The 22,098-nt window shown below is 40.1% G+C and overlaps 1 protein-coding gene across 1 annotated transcript in view; it reads right to left on the bottom strand.

Annotated features, from left to right (window-relative positions):
* The window catches only part of LOC128639017 (PR domain zinc finger protein 10), a 134,808-nt gene that overhangs the window by 71,898 nt on the left and 40,812 nt on the right, over window positions 1-22,098 (bottom strand). Inside the window, exons 9-10 of the mRNA XM_053691156.1 lie at window positions 6,227-6,367; window positions 4,859-5,003 (exon numbers count right to left, since the gene is read on the bottom strand). Coding sequence (XP_053547131.1) covers window positions 4,859-5,003; window positions 6,227-6,367 — 286 coding nt within the window. The remainder of the gene's footprint in view (window positions 1-4,858; window positions 5,004-6,226; window positions 6,368-22,098) is intronic.

Genomic DNA, 22,098 nt, shown 5'->3' on the forward strand with positions numbered 1-22,098 from the left:
CTAAGCTAACCATCAGGCTACTACAGCTGGCAGTTCCAAAAAACTGTCCCAACAAGGAACTAGCTAGGAAGACCCTTCTCCAGATCATCCTGGAGGAAAACACGGGAACCCATGGCAAGTCAGATAGAGTGTCAGGACGAACTTGCTCTTCCCGAAAAAAGCGGGTCCTCCACACCTATGATAGATGACGAGGAACCAGTTATGCACTGAAGGAGAGGACCGTAACCTCTCCGAAAAAAACCCTCTCTCGACAAAGACCAAGCAACCTTTCGCAGTCCGCCTCAGAAGGATAAGATTCCATGAAGCAAAAAGGGCCTTGACCCAGCAGATCCCTGCGACAAGGTAACCCCTATAGAGGCGAAGCCCCTAAACCGCAAAAATAAATTCACAGACACAAACGGAGCAATCATTATCAATGATGCCTGCTCCTGTTAGGATCGAGCCATCACTCGAGAAAGAGTGATATGGCAGAGGAAGAAAAAGCTAGTATTGGACCTCAAATGCATCGCTAAGGATCCATTAGTTCTGCCTGAGAATCCCTGAACCACGCCCCATTAAAGTGTAACCAGGGATAGTTACAGACGTCCTGAGACTCTCGATCAGCGTCACCATTCAGATACAAACATCTGAAACCCTTCAGATAGAGACCCTATCCCCAGATCAAAGGAATGATTGTAGGGAACACCCGTTCCTGAAGATCACACTCAGAGAGTGGATAGCTGACAACAAGCCATAGTGGGCCTCTGCCCACCAAACTCAAGACACTAGCCTCTTTGCAGGAGAATCTATCTTTCACAGAAAGATCTAATCCACTGAGAGAATCCATACTGGGACGAACCTAGAAGACCAAACCCTCAGAGCCAAAAACACGCCTGAGGAACCATAAGAAAATTTGGGAGGAAAACTCCTGAATCCCTGTCGTCTAATTTAAATTATAGAAAAAACAACTGGCACCTTATACCCCCCAATGGCTGTGGCACTCACCACCTCATATGACCCAGACAGATAGAGAAATTGTGCTCCTCTCCGCAGACACTCGGTCAGGAATAGGAAAAAAACGTGAACACTCCCGGTCACACGGTGCGTCATGCAGCTCTCAAAAAGAAAATAACCTGTACGTTCTGTATCAGCCTATGAGCCCAATGTCTCCACACACATAAAGCAGCCGAAATCACAAAACAAATATGATTGAAAACTCCACTGTTCAATAATCCCCCTTAGGAGATATTAACCCTTGATTCCATAAAGATAAAGGCGTCCCACTGTGACCCTGTCTTCTATTTTTAACATATGTATAAAAAATGAAACAATCTTACCGGAATCTATGCCATGGAACAGAAACACGATCCTTCAAGTTTGACAGATTGTAGCAGCGCTTCTGACATGGACTTGAGTGAAGAAAAGCAGGCAGCGAAACTCGTCAACGCTGATTGCTTAGGAGCTGTTGATATGAGTCTGGATGGTTTCGCAGAAAGACTCTCCCTGCATCTCCAGACTCTAACTTTCATCAATGCTCTCACTGAGAGGCTGACAAAACTACTTAAAAAACTCCAGTCCCATCTCAAAGGGTAGATACCCTTCCTAAGGAACTACTCCGAAATCTTCTGACACTTCTCTGCCAACCTCCTGTGACAAAAGGCAAAGAATGACTGGGGGATGAAGCAAGTGGGAGAGGTATTTAAGCCTTTGGCTGGGGTGTCTTTGCCTTCTCCTGGTGGCCAGGTTCAGTATTCCCACAAGTAATGAATGCAGCTGTGGACTATCCCTGTATTAAGGAGATCCGACGTGTACTAAAAAATTATAGGGGAATATAATTAAATATAATGATTCTGTCCCAAGGCTATATATCTCAAATAAATATATAACTATAAATGCCCAACTAGTCTACAGAGTGTCATAGAATTAAAAAATATAATACCTACTAGCAGACACTCATCTACTAGTAAAGTAGATAGCAAAACCAGTACTGAAACATATCAGCAGATGTAATGAAATAGGAGTATATTGCAGATCCATAAGAAAAAGCAAAAAGGCAAGTCCCTGCGACAACTATGGAAGGTTTGTGACAAAATTTCCCATGAGGTGAAAAAGAGTGACAAACCATACCCCATATACAACCCTCTGACAAACAACTGTACTGAGGGGAAAACGGGCCTCAACATAGACATAATTCCCCTTTCTCTGAAGAATCAATCTTCGACCACCTACAGCGGAGGCAAAGACAAGACAGAAGTACCTGTGAGGTGGGAGGGGTTTTATAGAGCTCTTGGGGTTTGCGAACCTATTACTAGGGGTAGGGAAGAGTTGTTCCAAGGAGTAATGTATTGAGTAATGTATTGTGGACTCTCACCACCTGTATGAAAGCAATATGGGTTTACCAAACATTATGTCAGACATTTTCATATAACCCAACGTTCATATATTATGGCATAAAGATAAAAGTATGTAAATAAAAATATAAGAATAATCTTACATTACGCCTCAAGCCTTGATAAAGGCTGTGAAAAGCTGAAACACGTTGCCTGTTTTTGGTCCTGCATGGACAGGGTACTCATAGGAACTCTGGGTTGGAAGGACGCCAATCGAGCAGTATCGAAGCAACTAGCAAGCTAAATGTGAAGCTGGGTGGCTTAAACAGACAGCGTGTAGCTGGGATAGACAGACTCACGGAGTCTTATACCACACATGGAGGTATGGAGATCCGGTAAAACAAGCATTGAGAGTACTCACAGGAACTTATTTGCTTTTTCGTCACACAGATACGAGGAGTCTCTTAAAAGTGTTTAAAGGGAGTTAACTTTTCAATGTTAAGATTGGTCCTGAAAAATATTTTTTTCAGGACTGTGAATGCTGTATTTATGACATTTCCTTAGACTATAACTGAACTTAAACATATTAATTATTTCCAATGAACTTTTATATGTTGGGATTTGATTCATTTTGATTTCCATTATGGGATGGTTTTATGAATACTGATTGTGCTTTTATTAAGGATCCTTGATGTTATTAAATGTGTGAATTTATATTATGGTAATAAACTGCAATTATTGTTTATTGGGTATTTGAAGCTTAGATATTAAGATATATTATCAAATCTATTGAATAACTGTTTTTAATTTGGTATTATACTTAGAGTTCATTGATTCTCTAAACTAAATATGTGCAGGATCCGAATATGGCCGCTCTGTGCTATTTTTCTTTTCAGAGACAGATCTTAGTGTGGTGATCTTTCACAAGGATAAATCCAGCTTCAAAAAGAGCCAAACACCACGAGCAGCAGTTACCTACTTCTACATTCATATCCTCACAAAAGGATCTGAATGCACACCTTCTCTTTACTATTAGGAGTAGTGCACACCCAAGGTTGTCTTTTCTTTTCCGTGGAATCAACAAATACAAGTTACACTCTCCTTAGACAAATTTGGAAATTTAACTACAAATCAGATGACCCTATTCCATTTAATGGTGAAGTTATGGTCAGCTTAGCAACTACAGATTTATGTTTTCCGATGGCAACTGATCTGTCAGGTTTTTAAGTTTATTGGACACTGTAAATTCTTTTCTCTTAATTCCTGATCAGTCCATAGCTTTTGTTATATTTACCCTACTCGCTTGACTTCCTCTGCACTTAGGTAAGTATATAGATGCTTTGTCATGTATAAGCCTGGAAGACTGGTTGTATTTTGTCTAAGTTTTACTCCATATTTCCAATGCCTTTTTGACCTTTCAGTTAATTTACTGTCACACCACCGCAGCACCGCTGCTTGCTATGGCTGTTGCCATAGACGTGGCGGTGGTGACTTGTTGCTATGGCCATTGCCATAGACGCAGGCGGTGGTGCAGAAAGTGCGGCGATGATGTCATCGCCACATGCTGTCTCTCTCTTCTGGACGCTGCTCCTGATTACACCTGTGTCTCCTCCTTGGCGCCAATATGCGCCTATGTAAGTACTCCATTCACCTTACATCACTGCCCAAGTATAGGTGTTACTATGTGTGCTCCTGGGTGCTATTGTCTGTTTGTGCTGGATTATTATTAAGTTACTGAACTTTGCCTGTCTGACTACTCTGCTTGCTTAACCCCTAAAGTGCTGGATAGCCATAACGTTGCTCTACTCTGCCTGTCTGACTACTCTGCTTGCTTAACCCCTGAACTATTGGATTGCTATACTGGTACCGAACTCTGTCTGCCTGACCATTCTATTGGTTTATCCCTGAACTGTTATATACCTGGATTTCCTTTGTTGCTGACTCCTGCTTGTTTCCGGTCCTTCTATTGGTTTATCCCTGAACTGCCATAACGCAGGATTTTTTTCCTGTTGCCGCTAAAGACTACCCTGCCTACTGTGAGTACCGCTTACCTCATTTTACAAACTTTCTCTGCTCTGAGATATTTCCTATCATTTCAGATTGACGCCGGGATAAGAAGACTACTGACCAAGTTTAATCTGATAGTGGAATATCACACGAGCATTGCATTTACATTGTTTATAGTCTGCAATTGTATTTTCGAAAAACAAAAACAAAATACTCCTTAATGTGTTCCCAATGACTTGTGATACTATAATATTAAAAGCATTGGAAATTCCTTCTTCAGACTTACTCTTGCAATTAATATAGCAGTTTTTGCTCACTGAAATCATCACCCATAAATTGTAATTATACAGTACAGTGTCCCTTCAAGTTAATACTGTTTATTTTGATTTGAAAAGTGCCTGTTTGAGCAATACTGGTCTGTGGAATAATACTTCAATGACTGATAGTATTTTTCTTAATACAGTAACTTCCTTTTGACATTTTTTTAAAGTTCTCTTAACAAACCAGCTGTACCAGCATATTGCCCCCTGAGCCATACTTACGATAGCCACGGAACTGGTAGCCACTGGGGAGGTAAGCATGCTGCACTGTGTTTGTCTGCATCTGGGAAGTTGGTGTCTGCAGCTGCGATGCACTCACCTCCTGCTCTGTATCATGTGATGAGGGGCTCAAAGACTGCCCTCCTACCTAACAACACAAAACAGATGAGCTCATTAAAAAACAAAAAACACCACTATATTTTGTACTTACAGGTACAGCAAACACCTTAAGATTTGTTTTATTTTTTATAATGTTTAGTTCTGTGTAGTAAAACAACTCTGGAATGGACTTTCATTATTTATTTGCCCCCTTTTTATCTATTTTTTTAGATTTTTTAGCTGTGTGAATTGTGGATTTTACAATTCTCAGAGCTGGAAATGATTTTCTAGGCTAGCCCTGCTACATGTCTTTCCCTAATTGGCTTTAGCAGCAATTGCAAAGTAATGCACGTTATACTAACATAATGACCATGGCTAGCATTGTCATCTGCAAACTCAAGGCAGGATTGGCTCTTTCAAAATGAGGCAAGTGATCAAAGGGACATGAAAGCCAAAAGGTGTAATTTTTAAACAACTTTCCAATTATCTAATTTTCCTCATTCTCTTGGCATCCTTTGTTGAAAATCAATTTACTTAAAGGGACAGTCTACTCCAAAATGTTTGTTTAACCACTTCAAGCTGTTAGGACGTTTCATGCCAACCTAACGGCGCTGGGCTTCAATGCCGTTAGGGCGGCATGGAACGTCCTACCTTATACGACGTCCAGCAGCCTCCCCTTTTGATGAAAGCAGGAATCGGACTGGAGGGCATAACTAGCAACCTAGGCAGTCTTCCATGATACGATCCCTTGAAATCACACGATTGCATCAACGATCGCATGGTTTCATTTTTCAAGCAAATGTTTACATTGGAACTTTGTTCCAATGTTAAACATTTTCTCCCAGCATGAAGGGGTTAAAAAATAGATAATGCCTTTACTACCCATTCCCCAGCTTTCCCCGACCAACATTGTTATATTAATATACTTTATAACCTTTAAACCTCTAAATTTCTGCCCGTCTCTAAACCCCTGCAGGCCTTTCTATCAGGGCATTTTTATAGCTTTTCACAGAAAGACATTGATAATTTAAGTGTGCCATATAGATAACATTGTGCTTACTCCGTGGAGTTATTTATGAGATAAGGGAGCAGTCTGTAGAGGCTTAGATACAAGGTAATCACAGCGGTAAATAGCATATAACTGTGTTGGTTATGCAAAACTGGGGAATGAGTAATAAAGGGATTGTCTATCTTTTTAAAGAATAAACATTTTGGAGTAGACTGTCCCTTTAATATAATACAAACACTTGGATATATTGAAAATGTATTTACCTGAGTAGTTGCCTGGGTCCCTGGCGTTGGCTCTGTAACCTGGATATGCTGTACCTGGATGGCATGCTGAGTATAACCTTGGGTCTCATGCAATTGACCCATGTCCACTGTAGATTGCTGGGACTGATGAGGTGATGGAGCCTGTATATTAATTGAAACAACCAGACAACACCTTAAAAAGAGTTTAATAGCAAGGGTAACCAACCCAAGTTCTCAAAGTTAAATAACAGGTTTTAAAGCTATTCCTTGTAGAGCAAAGATGATTTGAAAATTATGGGTAGATGAATTGTAACAAATATCAAGGATTAGAGATACTCTGCCTTTGTCCTTGTCATACACAACACTGAGAGTAAATGTTTAAGGATTTAGTAATCAAACAAGATGTGTCTGTGTATCTGGCCTATGTACTAGGGTGTGTGGTACAAATGCATTGTATATATATATATATATATATATATATATATATTATAGTATCTACTGGTTTTAGGATTTCATTTGTGCACCCAATTCTATTTATAAAAAAACAAAAACTTAATAAAAATTTATTATAATTATTTTTTAATCACTTAAAAAAAACAACAACTCACTTTACAATTAAGCTCCACTGGCATCAACACATATTTGTTATGATAGCTAAAATTAATAGCAGAATACACATGCTCTTGTTTCTATAGTATCAGAAACTGCTACAGCAATGCTTAAGACAGATTATTAACAAAACATTCAAAAGCAGGGCTCATGCAGAAAAATATGCAGATTTTGTTGTTTTTTTTGCATAAAGGTTTATTCAAATGATCACTTATTTTTGCGTTGTAATGATTACAGTCTTGGTACAAGAAAATCTGTGGTTTATTTTAACAGGCTTCTTAATACAGAGATACAGTCAGAACATATTGACTACAGACTGAGTTAATGTTGTACCTCAAAAATAGTTAACATTAAACTAGAGCAAAACTAAAATGGGAAAAATCACTTCTAATATTTAATGGACAGTTAGTGTTTTCACTTAAAACAGACCGTTAGGACATAGGACACAATCATTTTTTTTAATCTACAAAAACATAATTTATGTTTACCAGATAAATTCCTTTCCTTCCTGGCAGGGAAAGTCCATGACTTCATTCCTTACTGTAAGGAAATACAACACCTGGCCACCAGGAGGAGGCAAAGACACCCCAGCCATAGGCTTAAATATCCCTCCCACTTCCCCTATCCCCCAGTAATTCTGCAGAGGGAACAAGGAAAAGTAGGAGAAACATCAGGGTATAAAGGTGCCAGAAGAAATAATATAAAAAAGGGAGCTGCCCAACAAAAAATAAATTACGGGCGGGGTTGTGGACTCTCCCTGCCAGAAAGGAAAGACATTTATCTAGTAAGCATAAAACATCATTTATGTAAGAACTTACCTGATAAATTCATTTCTTTCATATTGGCAAGAGTCCATGAGCTAGTGACATATGGGATATACAATCCTACCAGGAGGGGCAAAGTTTCCCAAACCTCAAAATGCCTATAAATACACCCCTCACCACACTTACAATTCAGTTTAATGAATAGCCAAGTAGTGGGGTGATAAAGAAAGGTGTAAAAAGCATCAACAAAGGAATTTGGAAATAATTGTGCTTTATACAAAAAAATCATAACCACTATAAAATGGGTGGGCCTCATGGACTTTTTAAATTAATTTATCAGGTAAGTTCTTACATAAATTATGTTTTCTTAAATGTAATTGGCAAGAGTCCATGAGCTAGTGACGTATGGGATAGATGTGGAACTCTATGCAAGAGTCACTAGAGAGGGAGGGATAAAATAAAAACAGCCATTTTTTGCTGTAGAAAATTAATCTACAACCCAAAATATAAGTTTATTCTCATAAATGAAAAGGAAAAAATCTTAAAACATAAGCAGAAGAATCAAACTGAAACAGCCCCCTGAAGAACTTTTCTTCCATATACTGCTTCTGAAGAATCAAATGCATCAAAACGGTAGAATTTAGTAAATGTATGCAAAGAAGACCAAGTTGTTGCTTTTCAAATTTGATCGACTGAAGCTTCATTCCTAAAAGCCCATGAAGTGGAGACTGATCTAGTAGAATGAGCTGTAATTCTCTGAGGTGGGGCTTTACCCGACTCCAAATAAGCTTGAAGAAGCAAAAACTTTAACCACGATGCCAAGGAAACGACAGAACCCTTCCGACCTTTCTTAGGACCAGAAAAGATAACAAATAGACTAGAAGTCTTCCTGAAATACTTAGTAGCTTCAACATAATATTTCAGACCTCTCAACACATCCAAAGAATGTAAAGCTCTCTCAAAAAAATTCTTAGGATTAGGACACAAGCAAGGGACAACAATTTCTCTATTAATGTTGTTAGAATTCACAACCTTAGGTAAGAATTTAAATGAAGTCCGCAAAACTGCCTTATCCTGATGAAAAATCAGTAAAGGAGATTCACAAGAGAGCAGATAATTCAGAAACTCTTCTAGTAGAAGAGATGGCCAAAAGAAACAGCACTTTCCAAGAAAGTAGTTTAATGTCCAAAGAATGCATAGGCTCAAATGGAGGAGCCTGTAAAGCCTTCAAAACCAAATTAAGACTCCAAGGAGGAGAGATTGATTTAATGACAGGCTTGATACGAACCAAAGCCTGAACAAAACAGTGAATATCAGGAAGCTTAGCAATCTTTCTGTGAAATAAAACAGAAATAGCAGAGATTTGTCCCTTCAAGGAACTTGCAGACAAACCCTTATCCAAACCATCCTGAAGAAACTGTAAAATTCTAGGAATTCTAAATGAGAGGAACACCATGAAATGTAAGTCTTCCAAACTCGATAATAAATATTTCTAGAAACAGAGTTACGAGCCTGTAACATAGTATTAATCACTGAGTCAAAGAAACCTCTATGACTAAGCACTAAGCGTTCAATTTCCATACCTTCAAATTTAATGATTTGAGATCCTGATGGAAAAACTGACCTTGAGACAGAAGGTCTTAATGGAAGTGGCCAAGGTTGGCAACTGGACATCAGAACAAGATCCGCATACCAAAACCTGTGAGGCCATGCTGGAGCCACCAGCAGCACAAACGATTGCTCCATGATGATTTTGGAGATCACTCTTGGAAGAAGAACTAAAGGCTGGAAAATATAAGCAGGTTGATAACACCAAGGAAGTGTCAATGCATCCATTGCTTCCGCCTTAAGATCCCTGGATCTGGACAGGTACCTGGGAAGATTCTTGTTTAGATGAGGAGCCATCAGATCTATTTCTGGAAGACCCCACATCTGAACAACCTGAGAAAACACATCTGGATGGAGGGACCACTCACCAGGATGTAGAGTCTGATGGCGGAGATAATCTGCTTCCCAATTGTCTATACCTGGGATATGAACCGCAGAAATTAGGACAGGAGCTGGATTCCGCCCAAGCAAGATGATTGACATATGCCACAGTTGTGATAATGTCTGTCTGAAAACAAATGAAAGGTTCTCTCTTCAACAGAGGCCAAATCTGAAGAGCCCTGAAAATCGCACGGAGTTCCAAAAACATAATTTATGTAAGAACTTACCTGATAAATTCATTTCTTTCATATTAGCAAGAGTCCATGAGCTAGTGACGTATGGGATATACATTCCTACCAGGAGGGGCAAAGTTTCCCAAACCTCAAAATGCCTACAAATACACCCCTCACCACACCCACAATTCAGTTTAACGAATAGCCAAGAAGTGGGGTGATAAAAAAGTGCGAAAGCATATAAAATAAGGAATTGGAATAATTGTGCTTTATACAAAATCATAACCACCACAAAAAAAGGGCGGGCCTCATGGACTCTTGCTAATATGAAAGAAATGAATTTATCAGGTAAGTTCTTACATAAATTATGTTTTCTTTCATGTAATTAGCAAGAGTCCATGAGCTAGTGACGTATGGGATAATGACTACCCAAGATGTGGATCTTTCCACACAAGAGTCACTAGAGAGGGAGGGATAAAATAAAGACAGCCAATTCCTGCTGAAAATAATCCACACCCAAAATAAAGTTTAACGAAAAACATAAGCAGAAGATTCAAACTGAAACCGCTGCCTGAAGTACTTTTCTACCAAAAACTGCTTCAGAAGAAGAAAATACATCAAAATGGTAGAATTTAGCAAAAGTATGCAAAGAGGACCAAGTTGCTGCTTTGCAGATCTGGTCAACCGAAGCTTCATTCCTAAACGCCCAGGAAGTAGATACTGACCTAGTAGAATGAGCTGTAATTCTCTGAGGCGGAATTTTACCCGACTCAACATAGGCAAGATGAATTAAAGATTTCAACCAAGATGCCAAAGAAATGGCAGAAGCTTTCTGGCCTTTCCTAGAACCGGAAAAGATAACAAATAGACTAGAAGTCTTACGGAAAGATTTCGTAGCTTCAACATAATATTTCAAAGCTCTAACAACATCCAAAGAATGCAACGATTTCTCCTTAGAATTCTTAGGATTAGGACATAATGAAGGAACCACAATTTCTCTACTAATGTTGTTGGAATTCACAACTTTAGGTAAAAATTCAAAAGAAGTTCGCAACACCGCCTTATCCTGATGAAAAATCAGAAAAGGAGACTCACAAGAAAGAGCAGATAATTCAGAAACTCTTCTAGCAGAAGAGATGGCCAAAAGGAACAAAACTTTCCAAGAAAGTAATTTAATGTCCAATGAATGCATAGGTTCAAACGGAGGAGCTTGAAGAGCTCCCAGAACCAAATTCAAACTCCAAGGAGGAGAAATTGACTTAATGACAGGTTTTATACGAACCAAAGCTTGTACAAAACAATGAATATCAGGAAGAATAGCAATCTTTCTGTGAAAAAGAACAGAAAGAGCAGAGATTTGTCCTTTCAAAGAACTTGCGGACAAACCCTTATCTAAACCATCCTGAAGAAACTGTAAAATTCTCGGTATTCTAAAAGAATGCCAAGAAAAATGATGAGAAAGACACCAAGAAATATAAGTCTTCCAGACTCTATAATATATCTCTCGAGATACAGATTTACGAGCCTGTAACATAGTATTAATCACGGAGTCAGAGAAACCTCTTTGACCAAGAATCAAGCGTTCAATCTCCATACCTTTAAATTTAAGGATTTCAGATCCTGATGGAAAAAAGGGCCTTGTGACAGAAGGTCTGGTCTTAACGGAAGAGTCCACGGTTGGCAAGAGGCCATCCGGACAAGATCCGCATACCAAAACCTGTGAGGCCATGCCGGAGCTACCAGCAGAACAAACGAGCATTCCTTCAGAATCTTGGAGATTACTCTTGGAAGAAGAACTAGAGGCGGAAAGATATAGGCAGGATGATACTTCCAAGGAAGTGATAATGCATCCACTGCCTCCGCCTGAGGATCCCGGGATCTGGACAGATACCTGGGAAGTTTCTTGTTTAGATGGGACGCCATCAGATCTATTTCTGGAAGTTCCCACATTTGAACAATCTGAAGAAATACCTCTGGGTGAAGAGACCATTCGCCCGGATGCAACGTTTGGCGACTGAGATAATCCGCTTCCCAATTGTCTACACCTGGGATATGAACCGCAGAGATTAGACAGGAGCTGGATTCCGCCCAAACCAAGATTCGAGATACTTCTTTCATAGCCAGAGGACTGTGAGTCCCTCCTTGATGATTGATGTATGCCACAGTTGTGACATTGTCTGTCTGAAAACAAATGAACGATTCTCTCTTCAGAAGAGGCCAAAACTGAAGAGCTCTGAAAATTGCACGGAGTTCCAAAATATTGATCGGTAATCTCACCTCCTGAGATTCCCAAACTCCTTGTGCCGTCAGAGATCCCCACACAGCTCCCCAACCTGTGAGACTTGCATCTGTTGAAATTACAGTCCAGGTCGGAAGCACAAAAGAAGCCCCCTGAATTAAACGATGGTGATCTGTCCACCATGTTAGAGAGTGTCGAACAATCGGTTTTAAAGATATTAATTGAGATATCTTCGTGTAATCCTTGCACCATTGCTTCAGCATACAGAGCTGAAGAGGTCGCATGTGAAAACGAGCAAAGGGGATCGCGTCCGATGCAGCAGTCATAAGACCTAGAATTTCCATGCATAAGGCTACCGAAGGGAATGATTGTGACTGAAGGTTTCGACAAGCTGTAATCAACTTTAGACGTCTCTTGTCTGTTAAAGACAGAGTCATGGACACTGAATCCATCTGGAAACCCAGAAAGGTTACCCTTGTCTGAGGAATCAAAGAACTTTTTGGTAAATTGATCCTCCAACCATGATCTTGAAGAAACAACACAAGTCGATTCGTATGAGATTCTGCTAAATGTAAAGACTGAGCAAGTACCAAGATATCGTCCAAATAAGGAAATACCACAATACCCTGTTCTCTGATTACAGACAGCAGGGCACCGAGAACCTTTGTAAAAATTCTTGGAGCTGTAGCTAGGCCAAACGGCAGAGCCACAAATTGGTAATGCTTGTCCAGAAACGAGAATCTCAGGAACTGATAATGATCTGGATGAATCGGAATATGCAGATATGCATCCTGTAAATCTATCGTGGACATATAATTCCCTTGCTGAACAAAAGGTAAGATAGTCCTTACAGTTACCATCTTGAATGTTGGTATCCTTACATAACGATTCAATATTTTTAGATCCAGAACTGGTCTGAAAGAATTCTCCTTCTTTGGTACAATGAAGAGATTTGAATAAAACCCCATCCCCTGTTCCGGAACTGGAACTGGCATAATTACTCCAGTCAACTCTAGATCTGAAACACATTTCAGAAATGCTTGAGCTTTTACTGGATTTACTGGGACACGGGAAAGAAAAAATCTCTTTGCAGGAGGTCTCAACTTGAAACCAATTCTGTACCCTTCTGAAACAATGCTCTGAATCCAAAGATTGTGAACAGAATTGATCCAAATTTCCTTGAAAAAACGTAACCTGCCCCCTACCAGCTGAGCTGGAATGAGGGCCGCACCTTCATGTGGACTTAGAAGCAGGCTTTGCCTTTCTAGCTGGCTTGGATTTATTCCAGACTGGAGATGGTCTCCAAACTGAAACTGCTCCTGAGGATGAAGGATCAGGCTTTTGTTCTTTGTTGAAACGAAAGGAACGAAAACGATTATTAGCCCTGTTTTTACCTTTAGATTTTTTATCCTGTGGTAAAAAAGTTCCTTTCCCACCAGTAACAGTTGAAATAATGGAATCCAACTGAGAACCAAATAATTTGTTACCCTGGAAAGAAATGGAAAGTAAAGTTGATTTAGAAGCCATATCAGCATTCCAAGTTTTAAGCCATAAAGCTCTTCTAGCTAAAATAGCTAGAGACATAAACCTGACATCAACTCTGATAATATCAAAAAATGGCATCACAGATAAAATTATTAGCATGCTGAAGAAGAATAATAATATCATGAGAATCACGATGTGTTACTTGTTGCGCTAAAGTTTCCAACCAAAAAGTTGAAGCTGCAGCAACATCAGCCAAAGATATAGCAGGTCTAAGAAGATTACCTGAACACAGATAAGCTTTTCTTAGAAAGGACTCAATTTTCCTATCTAGAGGATCCTTAAACGAAGTACCATCTGACGTAGGAATAGTAGTACGTTTAGCAAGGGTAGAAATAGCCCCATCAACTTTAGGGATCTTGTCCCAAAATTCTAATCTGTCAGACGGCACAGGATATAATTGCTTAAAACGTTTAGAAGGAGTAAATGAATTACCCAAATTATCCCATTCTTTGGAAATTACTGCAGAAATAGCATTAGGAACAGGAAATACTTCTGGAATAACCACAGGAGCTTTAAATACCTTATCTAAACGTTTAGAATTAGTATCAAGAGGACCAGAATCCTCTATTTCTAAAGCAATTAGAACTTCTTTAAGTAAAGAACGAATAAATTCCATTTTAAATAAATATGAAGATTTATCAGCATCAACCTCAGAGACAGAATCCTCTGAACCAGAGGAGTCATCAGAATCAGAATGATGATGTTCATTTAAAAATTCATCTGTAGGGAGAGAAGTTTTAAAAGATTTTTTACGTTTACTAGAAGGAGAAATAACAGACATAGCCTTCTTTATGGATTCAGAAACAAAATCTCTTATATTATCAGGAACATTCTGCACCTTAGATGTTGAGGGAACTGCAACAGGCAATGGTACTTTACTAAAGGAAATATTATCTGCTTTAACAAGTTTGTCATGACAATCAATACAAACAACAGCTGGAGAAATAGCTACCAAAAGTTTACAGCAGATACACTTAGCTTTGGTAGATTCAGCACTTGACAGCGATTTTCCTGTAGTATCTTCTGGCTCAGATGCAACGTGAGACATCTTGCAATATGTAAGAGAAAAAACAACATATAAAGCAAAATTGATCAAATTCCTTAAATGACAGTTTCAGGAATGGGAAAGAATGCCAAAGAACAAGCTTCTAGCAACCAGAAGCAATAAAAAATGAGACTTAAATAATGTGGAGACAAAAGTGACGCCCATATTTTTTCGCGCCAAATAAGACGCCCACATTATTTGGCGCCTAAATGCTTTTTGGCGCCAAAAATGACGCCACATCCGGAACGCCGACATCTTTGGCGCGAAATAACGTCAAAGAATGACGCAACTTCCGGCGACACGTATGACGCCGGAAACGGAAATAGAATTTTTGCGCCAAAAAAGTCCGCGCCAAGAATGACGCAATAAAATGAAGCATTTTCAGCCCCCGCGAGCCTAACAGCCCACAGGGAAAAAGTCAAATTTTAAGGTAAGAAAAAATGGTCAAATCAAAATGCATTATCCCAAATATGAAACTGACTGTCTGAAAATAAGGAAAGTTGAACATTCTGAGTCAAGGCAAATAAATGTTTGAATACATATATTTAGAACTTTATAAACAAAGTGCCCAACCATAGCTTGGAGTGTCACAGAAAATAAGACTTACTTACCCCAGGACACTCATCTACATATAGCAGATAGCCAAACCAGTACTGAAACGAGAATCAGCAGAGGTAATGGTATATATAAGAGTATATCGTCGATCTGAAAAGGGAGGTAAGAGATGAATCTCTACGACCGATAACAGAGAACCTATGAAATAGATCCCTTAGAAGGAGATCACTGCATTCAAATAGGCAATACTCTCCTCACATCCCTCTGACATTCACTGCACGCTGAGAGGAAAACCGGGCTCCAACTTGCTGCGGAGCGCATATCAACGTAGAATCTAGCACAAACTTACTTCACCACCTCCATCGGAGGCAAAGTTTGTAAAAACTGAATTGTGGGTGTGGTGAGGGGTGTATTTGTAGGCATTTTGAGGTTTGGGAAACTTTGCCCCTCCTGGTAGGAATGTATATCCCATACGTCACTAGCTCATGGACTCTTGCTAATTACATGAAAGAAATATTGATTGGTAATCTCGCCTCTTGAGATTTCCAAACCCCTTGTGCTGTCAGAGATACCCAAACATCTCCCCAACCTGAAAGACTCGCATCTGTTGTGATCACAGTCCAGGTTGGAAGAACAAAAGAGGCCTAGAACTATACGATGGTGATCTAACCACCAAGTCAGAGATAGTCGAACATTGGGATTTAAGGATATTAATTGTGATATCCTTGTATAATTGTTGCACCATTGGTTCAGCATACAAAGCTGGAGAGGTCTCATATGAAAATGAGCAAAGTGGATCGCGTTCCGATGCTGCAGTCATGAGACCTAAAACCTCCATGCACATAGCTACTGAAGGGAATGACTGAGACTGAAGGTTCCGACAGGCTGCAACCAATTTTAAACGTCTCTTGTCTGTTACAGCAGAGTCATGGACACTGAATCTATCGGGAAAATTAAAAATGTGACCCTTGTCTGAGGAATCAAATAACTTTTTGGTAAATTGATCCTCCAACCACGTTTTCGAAGAAACAACACTAGTTAATTCATGTGAGATTCTGCAGAACGTAAAGACTGAGCTAGTACTTAGATATCGTCCAAATAAGGAAACACTGCAATACCGCGCTCTCTGATTATAGAGAGTAGGGCACCTAGAACCTTTGAAAAGATTCTTGGAGCGGTCGCTAGGCCAAAAGGAAGAGCGACAAATTGGTAATGCTTGTCTAGAAAAGAGAATCTCAGAAACTGATAATGATCTGGATGAATCTGAATATGATGATATGCATCCTGTAAGTCTATTGTGGACATATAATGCCCTGCCTGAACAAAAGGCAGAATAGTCCTTATAGTCACCATTTTGAAAGTTGGTACTCTTACATAACGATTCAAAATTTTCAGATCCAGAACTGGTCTGAATGAATTTTCTTTCTTTGGGACAATGAATAGATTTGAATAAAACCCCAGACCCTGTTCCTGAAACAGAACTGGCATGATAACCCCTGAAAACTCCAGGTCTGAAACACACTTCAGGAAAGCCTGAGCCTTTACTGGATTTGCTGGGATGCGTGAGAGAAAATATCTTCTCACAGGAGGTCTTAATCCTAATCGGTACCCCTGAGAGAAAATACTCAGAATCCATTGATTTTGGACAGAATTTGTCCAAACATCCTTGAAAAATCTTAATCTGCCCTCTACCAGCTGAGCTGGAATGAGGGCCGCAACTTCATGCGGACTTGGGGGCTGGCTTTGGTTTCTTAAATGGCTTGGATTTATTCCAATTTGAAGAAGATTTCCAATTGGAAACAGATTCCTTGGGGGAAGGATTAAGTTCTGTTCCTTATTCTGTCGAAAGGAACGAAAACGGTTAGAAGCTTTAGATTTACCCTTAGTTCTTTTATCCTGATGCAAAACAACTCCCTTCCCCCAGTGACAGTTGAAATAACAGAATCCAACTGAGAGCCAAATAACTTATTACCTTGGAAAGAAAGAGATAGCAATCTGGACTTAGAAGTCATATCAGCATTCCAAGATTTAAGCCACAAAGCTCTTCTAGCTAAAATAGCTAAAGACATAGATTTAACATCGATTTTGATGATATCAAAAATGGCATCACAAATAAAATGATTAGCATGTTGAAGCAAGCGAACAATGCTAGACAAATCAGAATCCAATTCTTGTTGCACTAAATTTTCCAACCAAAAAGTTGATGCAGCTGCAACATCAGCCAAAGAAATTGCAGGCCTGAGAAGATGACCCGAATATAAATAGGCTTTCCTTAGATAAGATTTAAAGTTTCCTATCTAAAGGATCTTTAAAAGAAGTACTATCTTCCATAGGAATAGTAGTACGTTTAGCAAGACTAGAGATAGATAGCCCCATCAACTTTGGGGATTTTCCCCCAAAACTCCAATGTAACTGCTGGCAAAGGATACAATTTTCTAAACCTTGAAGAAGGAATAAAAGAAGTACCAGGCCTATTCCATTCCTTAGCAATCATATCAGAAATAGCACCAGGAACTGGAAAAACCTCTGGAGTAACCACAGGAGGTTTATAAACAGAATTTAAACGTTTACTAGTTTTAATATCAAGAGGACTAGATTCCTCAATATCCAATGTAATCAACACTTCTTTTAACAAAGAACGAATATACTCCATTTTAAATAAATAAGTAGATTTGTCAGTGTCAATATCTGAGGAAGGATCTTCTGAATCAGATAGATCCTCATCAGAGGAGGATAATTCAGTATGTTGTCGGTCATTTGAAATTTCATCAACTTATGAGAAGTTTTTAAAAGACCTTTTACGTTTATTAGAAGGCGGGATGGCAGACAAAGGCCTCTGAATAGAATCAGTAATAAATTCTTTTAAATTCACAGGTATATCTTGTACATTAGATGTTGAAGGAACAGCAACTGGCAATGTACTATTAATAGGCTGACCATATTGCAGCTTTAAGAAGGAACACATATGAAAAATACATATGTGAGGGTTCTTATACAAAACCATTTCTTTAACCCCTTAAGGACCAAGGACGTACGCCACACGTCCTCAAAAAAAATACAGTTAATGACCGAGGACGTGTGGCGTACGTCCTTGGTCTGGAAAGCAGCTGGAAGCGATCCTGCTCGCTTCCAGCTGCTTTCCGGTTATTGCAGTGATGCCTCGATATGGAGGCATCCTGCAATAACCCCCCTTGGCCATCCGATGCAGAGAGAGCCACTCTGTGGCCCTCTCTGCACCGGACATCGGTGGCCGGTATCGTTGGTGGGTGGGAGCAAGTCTGGGAGGCGGGTGGGCGGCCATCGATGTGCCCAGTGGAGTGGAGGGGGGCGGGATCGGGGGCGGGAGCGCGCACGGGAGCGCGCGCGTGCACGGGGGGCGGCGGGCGGGCGGGTGCGTGCACGGGGCGGGAGCGGGAGGGAACCGCTACACTACAGAAAAATAAAGTTTAAAAACTACATAAAAATAACTTTTTGAAAGCTGTAAATAACAGCTAAGAGATGTGGAAGGGGTGGGGGGTTGATCTGGGGGGGGGGGGGGAAGCTACACTGCAGAAAAGGGTTTTTTTTTTTTAAAAAAAGGCACATTTTTTTTCACTAAACTGGGTACTGGCAGACAGCTGCCAGTACCCAAGATGGCGCCCATTAAGGCAGAGGGGGAGGGTTAGAGAGCTCTTTGGTGGGGGATCAGTAAGGCTGGGGGCTAAGGGGGGATCCTACACAGCAGCATATGTAAATATGCTAAAAAAAACACAAAAAAACCCCAAATATAGCTTTTATTTTAGTACTGGCAGAGTTTCTGCCAGTACTTAAGATGGCGGGGACAATTGGGGGGTGGGGGAGGGAAGAGAGCTGTTTGGGAGGGATCAGGGGGTCTCATGTTTCAGGTGGGAGGCTGAGCTCTACACTAAAGCTAAAATTAACCCTGCAAGCTCCCTACAAGCTACATAATTAACCCCTTCACTGCTAGCCATAATACACGTGTGAAATGCAGCAGCATTTGGCGGCCTTCTAATTACCAAAAAGCAACGCCAAAGCCATATATGTCTGCTATTTCTGAACAAAGGGGATCCCAGAGAAGCATTTACAACCATTTGTGCCATAATTGCACAAGCTGTTTGTAAATGATTTCAGTGAGAAACCTAAAATTGTGAAAAATTTAACGTTTTTTTTAATTTGATCGCATTTGGCGGTGAAATGGTGGCATGAAATATACCAAAATGGGCCTAGATCAATACTTGGGGTTGTCTACTACACTACACTAAAGCTAAAATTAACCCTAGAAGCTCCCTACATGCTCCATAATTAACCCCTTCACTGCTGGGCATAATACACGTGTAGTGCGCAGTGGCATTTAGCAGCCTTCTAATTACTAAAAAGCAACGCCAAAGCCATATATGTCTGCTATTTCTGAACAAAGGGGATCCCAGAGAAGAATTTACAACCATTTAAGCCATAATTGCACAAGCTGTTTGTAAATAATTTCAGTGAGAAACCAAAAGTTTGTGAAAAAATTTGTAAAAAACGATTTTTTGTATTTAATCGCATTTGGCGGTGAAATGGTGGCATGAAATATACCAAAATGGGCCTAGATCAATACTTTGGGATGTCTACTAAAAAAAATTATATACATGTCAATGGATATTCAGAGATTCCTGAAAGATATTAGTGTTCTAATGTAACTAGCGCTAATTTTGAAAAATAATGGTTTGGAAATAGCAAAGTGCTACTTGTATTTATGGCCCTATAACTTACAAAAAAAGCAAAGAAGATGTAAACATTGGGTATTTCTAAACTCAGGACAAAATTTAGAAACTATTTAGCACGGGTGTTTTTTGGTGGTTGTAGATGTGTAACAGATTTTGGGGGTCAAAGTTAGAAAAAGTGTGTTTTTTTCAATTTTTTCCTCATATTTTATAATTTTTTTTATAGTAAATTATAAGATATGATGAAAATAATGGTATCTTTAGAAAGTCCATTTAATGGCGAGAAAAACGGTATATAATATGTGTGGGTACAGTAAATGAGTAAGATGAAAAACAGAATTTATGTTTACCTGATAAATTACTTTCTCCAACGGTGTGTCCGGTCCACGGCGTCATCCTTACTTGTGGGATATTCTCTTCCCCAACAGGAAATGGCAAAGAGCCCAGCAAAGCTGGTCACATGATCCCTCCTAGGCTCCGCCTACCCCAGTCATTCGACCGACGTTAAGGAGGAATATTTGCATAGGAGAAACCATATGATACCGTGGTGACTGTAGTTAAAGAAAATAAATTATCAGACCTGATTAAAAAACCAGGGCGGGCCGTGGACCGGACACACCGTTGGAGAAAGTAATTTATCAGGTAAACATAAATTCTGTTTTCTCCAACATAGGTGTGTCCGGTCCACGGCGTCATCCTTACTTGTGGGAACCAATACCAAAGCTTTAGGACACGGATGATGGGAGGGAGCAAATCAGGTCACCTAGATGGAAGGCACCACGGCTTGCAAAACCTTTCTCCCAAAAATAGCCTCAGAAGAAGCAAAAGTATCAAATTTGTAAAATTTAGTAAAAGTGTGCAGTGAAGACCAAGTCGCTGCCTTACATATCTGATCAACAGAAGCCTCGTTCTTGAAGGCCCATGTGGAAGCCACAGCCCTAGTGGAATGAGCTGTGATTCTTTCAGGAGGCTGCCGTCCGGCAGTCTCGTAAGCCAATCTGATGATGCTTTTAATCCAAAAAGAGAGAGAGGTGGAAGTTGCTTTTTGACCTCTCCTTTTACCGGAATAAACAACAAACAAGGAAGATGTTTGTCTAAAATCCTTTGTAGCATCTAAATAGAATTTTAGAGCGCGAACAACATCCAAATTGTGCAACAAACGTTCCTTCTTCGAAACTGGTTTCGGACACAGAGAAGGTACGATAATCTCCTGGTTAATGTTTTTGTTAGAAACAACTTTTGGAAGAAAACCAGGTTTAGTACGTAAAACCACCTTATCTGCATGGAACACCAGATAAGGAGGAGAACACTGCAGAGCAGATAATTCTGAAACTCTTCTAGCAGAAGAAATTGCAACCAAAAACAAAACTTTCCAAGATAATAACTTAATATCAACGGAATGTAAGGGTTCAAACGGAACCCCCTGAAGAACTGAAAGAACTAAGTTGAGACTCCAAGGAGGAGTCAAAGGTTTGTAAACAGGCTTGATTCTAACCAGAGCCTGAACAAAGGCTTGAACATCTGGCACAGCTGCCAGCTTTTTGTGAAGTAACACAGACAAGGCAGAAATCTGTCCCTTCAGGGAACTTGCAGATAATCCTTTTTCCAATCCTTCTTGAAGGAAGGATAGAATCTTAGGAATCTTAACCTTGTCCCAAGGGAATCCTTTAGATTCACACCAACAGATATATTTTTTCCAAATTTTGTGGTAAATCTTTCTAGTTACAGGCTTTCTGGCCTGAACAAGAGTATCGATAACAGAATCTGAGAACCCTCGCTTCGATAAGATCAAGCGTTCAATCTCCAAGCAGTCAGCTGGAGTGAGACCAGATTCGGATGTTCGAACGGACCTTGAACAAGAAGGTCTCGTCTCAAAGGTAGCTTCCATGGTGGAGCCGATGACATATTCACCAGATCTGCATACCAAGTCCTGCGTGGCCACGCAGGAGCTATCAAGATCACCGACGCCCTTTCCTGATTGATCCTGGCTACCAGCCTGGGGATGAGAGGAAACGGCGGGAATACATAAGCTAGTTTGAAGGTCCAAGGTGCTACTAGTGCATCCACTAGAGCCGCCTTGGGATCCCTGGATCTGGACCCGTAGCAAGGAACTTTGAAGTTCTGACGAGAGGCCATCAGATCCATGTCTGGAATGCCCCACAGTTGAGTGACTTGGGCAAAGATTTCTGGATGGAGTTCCCACTCCCCCGGATGCAATGTCTGACGACTCAGAAAATCCGCTTCCCAATTTTCCACTCCTGGGATGTGGAT

The sequence above is a fragment of the Bombina bombina genome, chromosome 8 (genome assembly GCF_027579735.1).
Source record: "Bombina bombina isolate aBomBom1 chromosome 8, aBomBom1.pri, whole genome shotgun sequence".
NCBI lineage: Eukaryota > Metazoa > Chordata > Amphibia > Anura > Bombinatoridae > Bombina > Bombina bombina.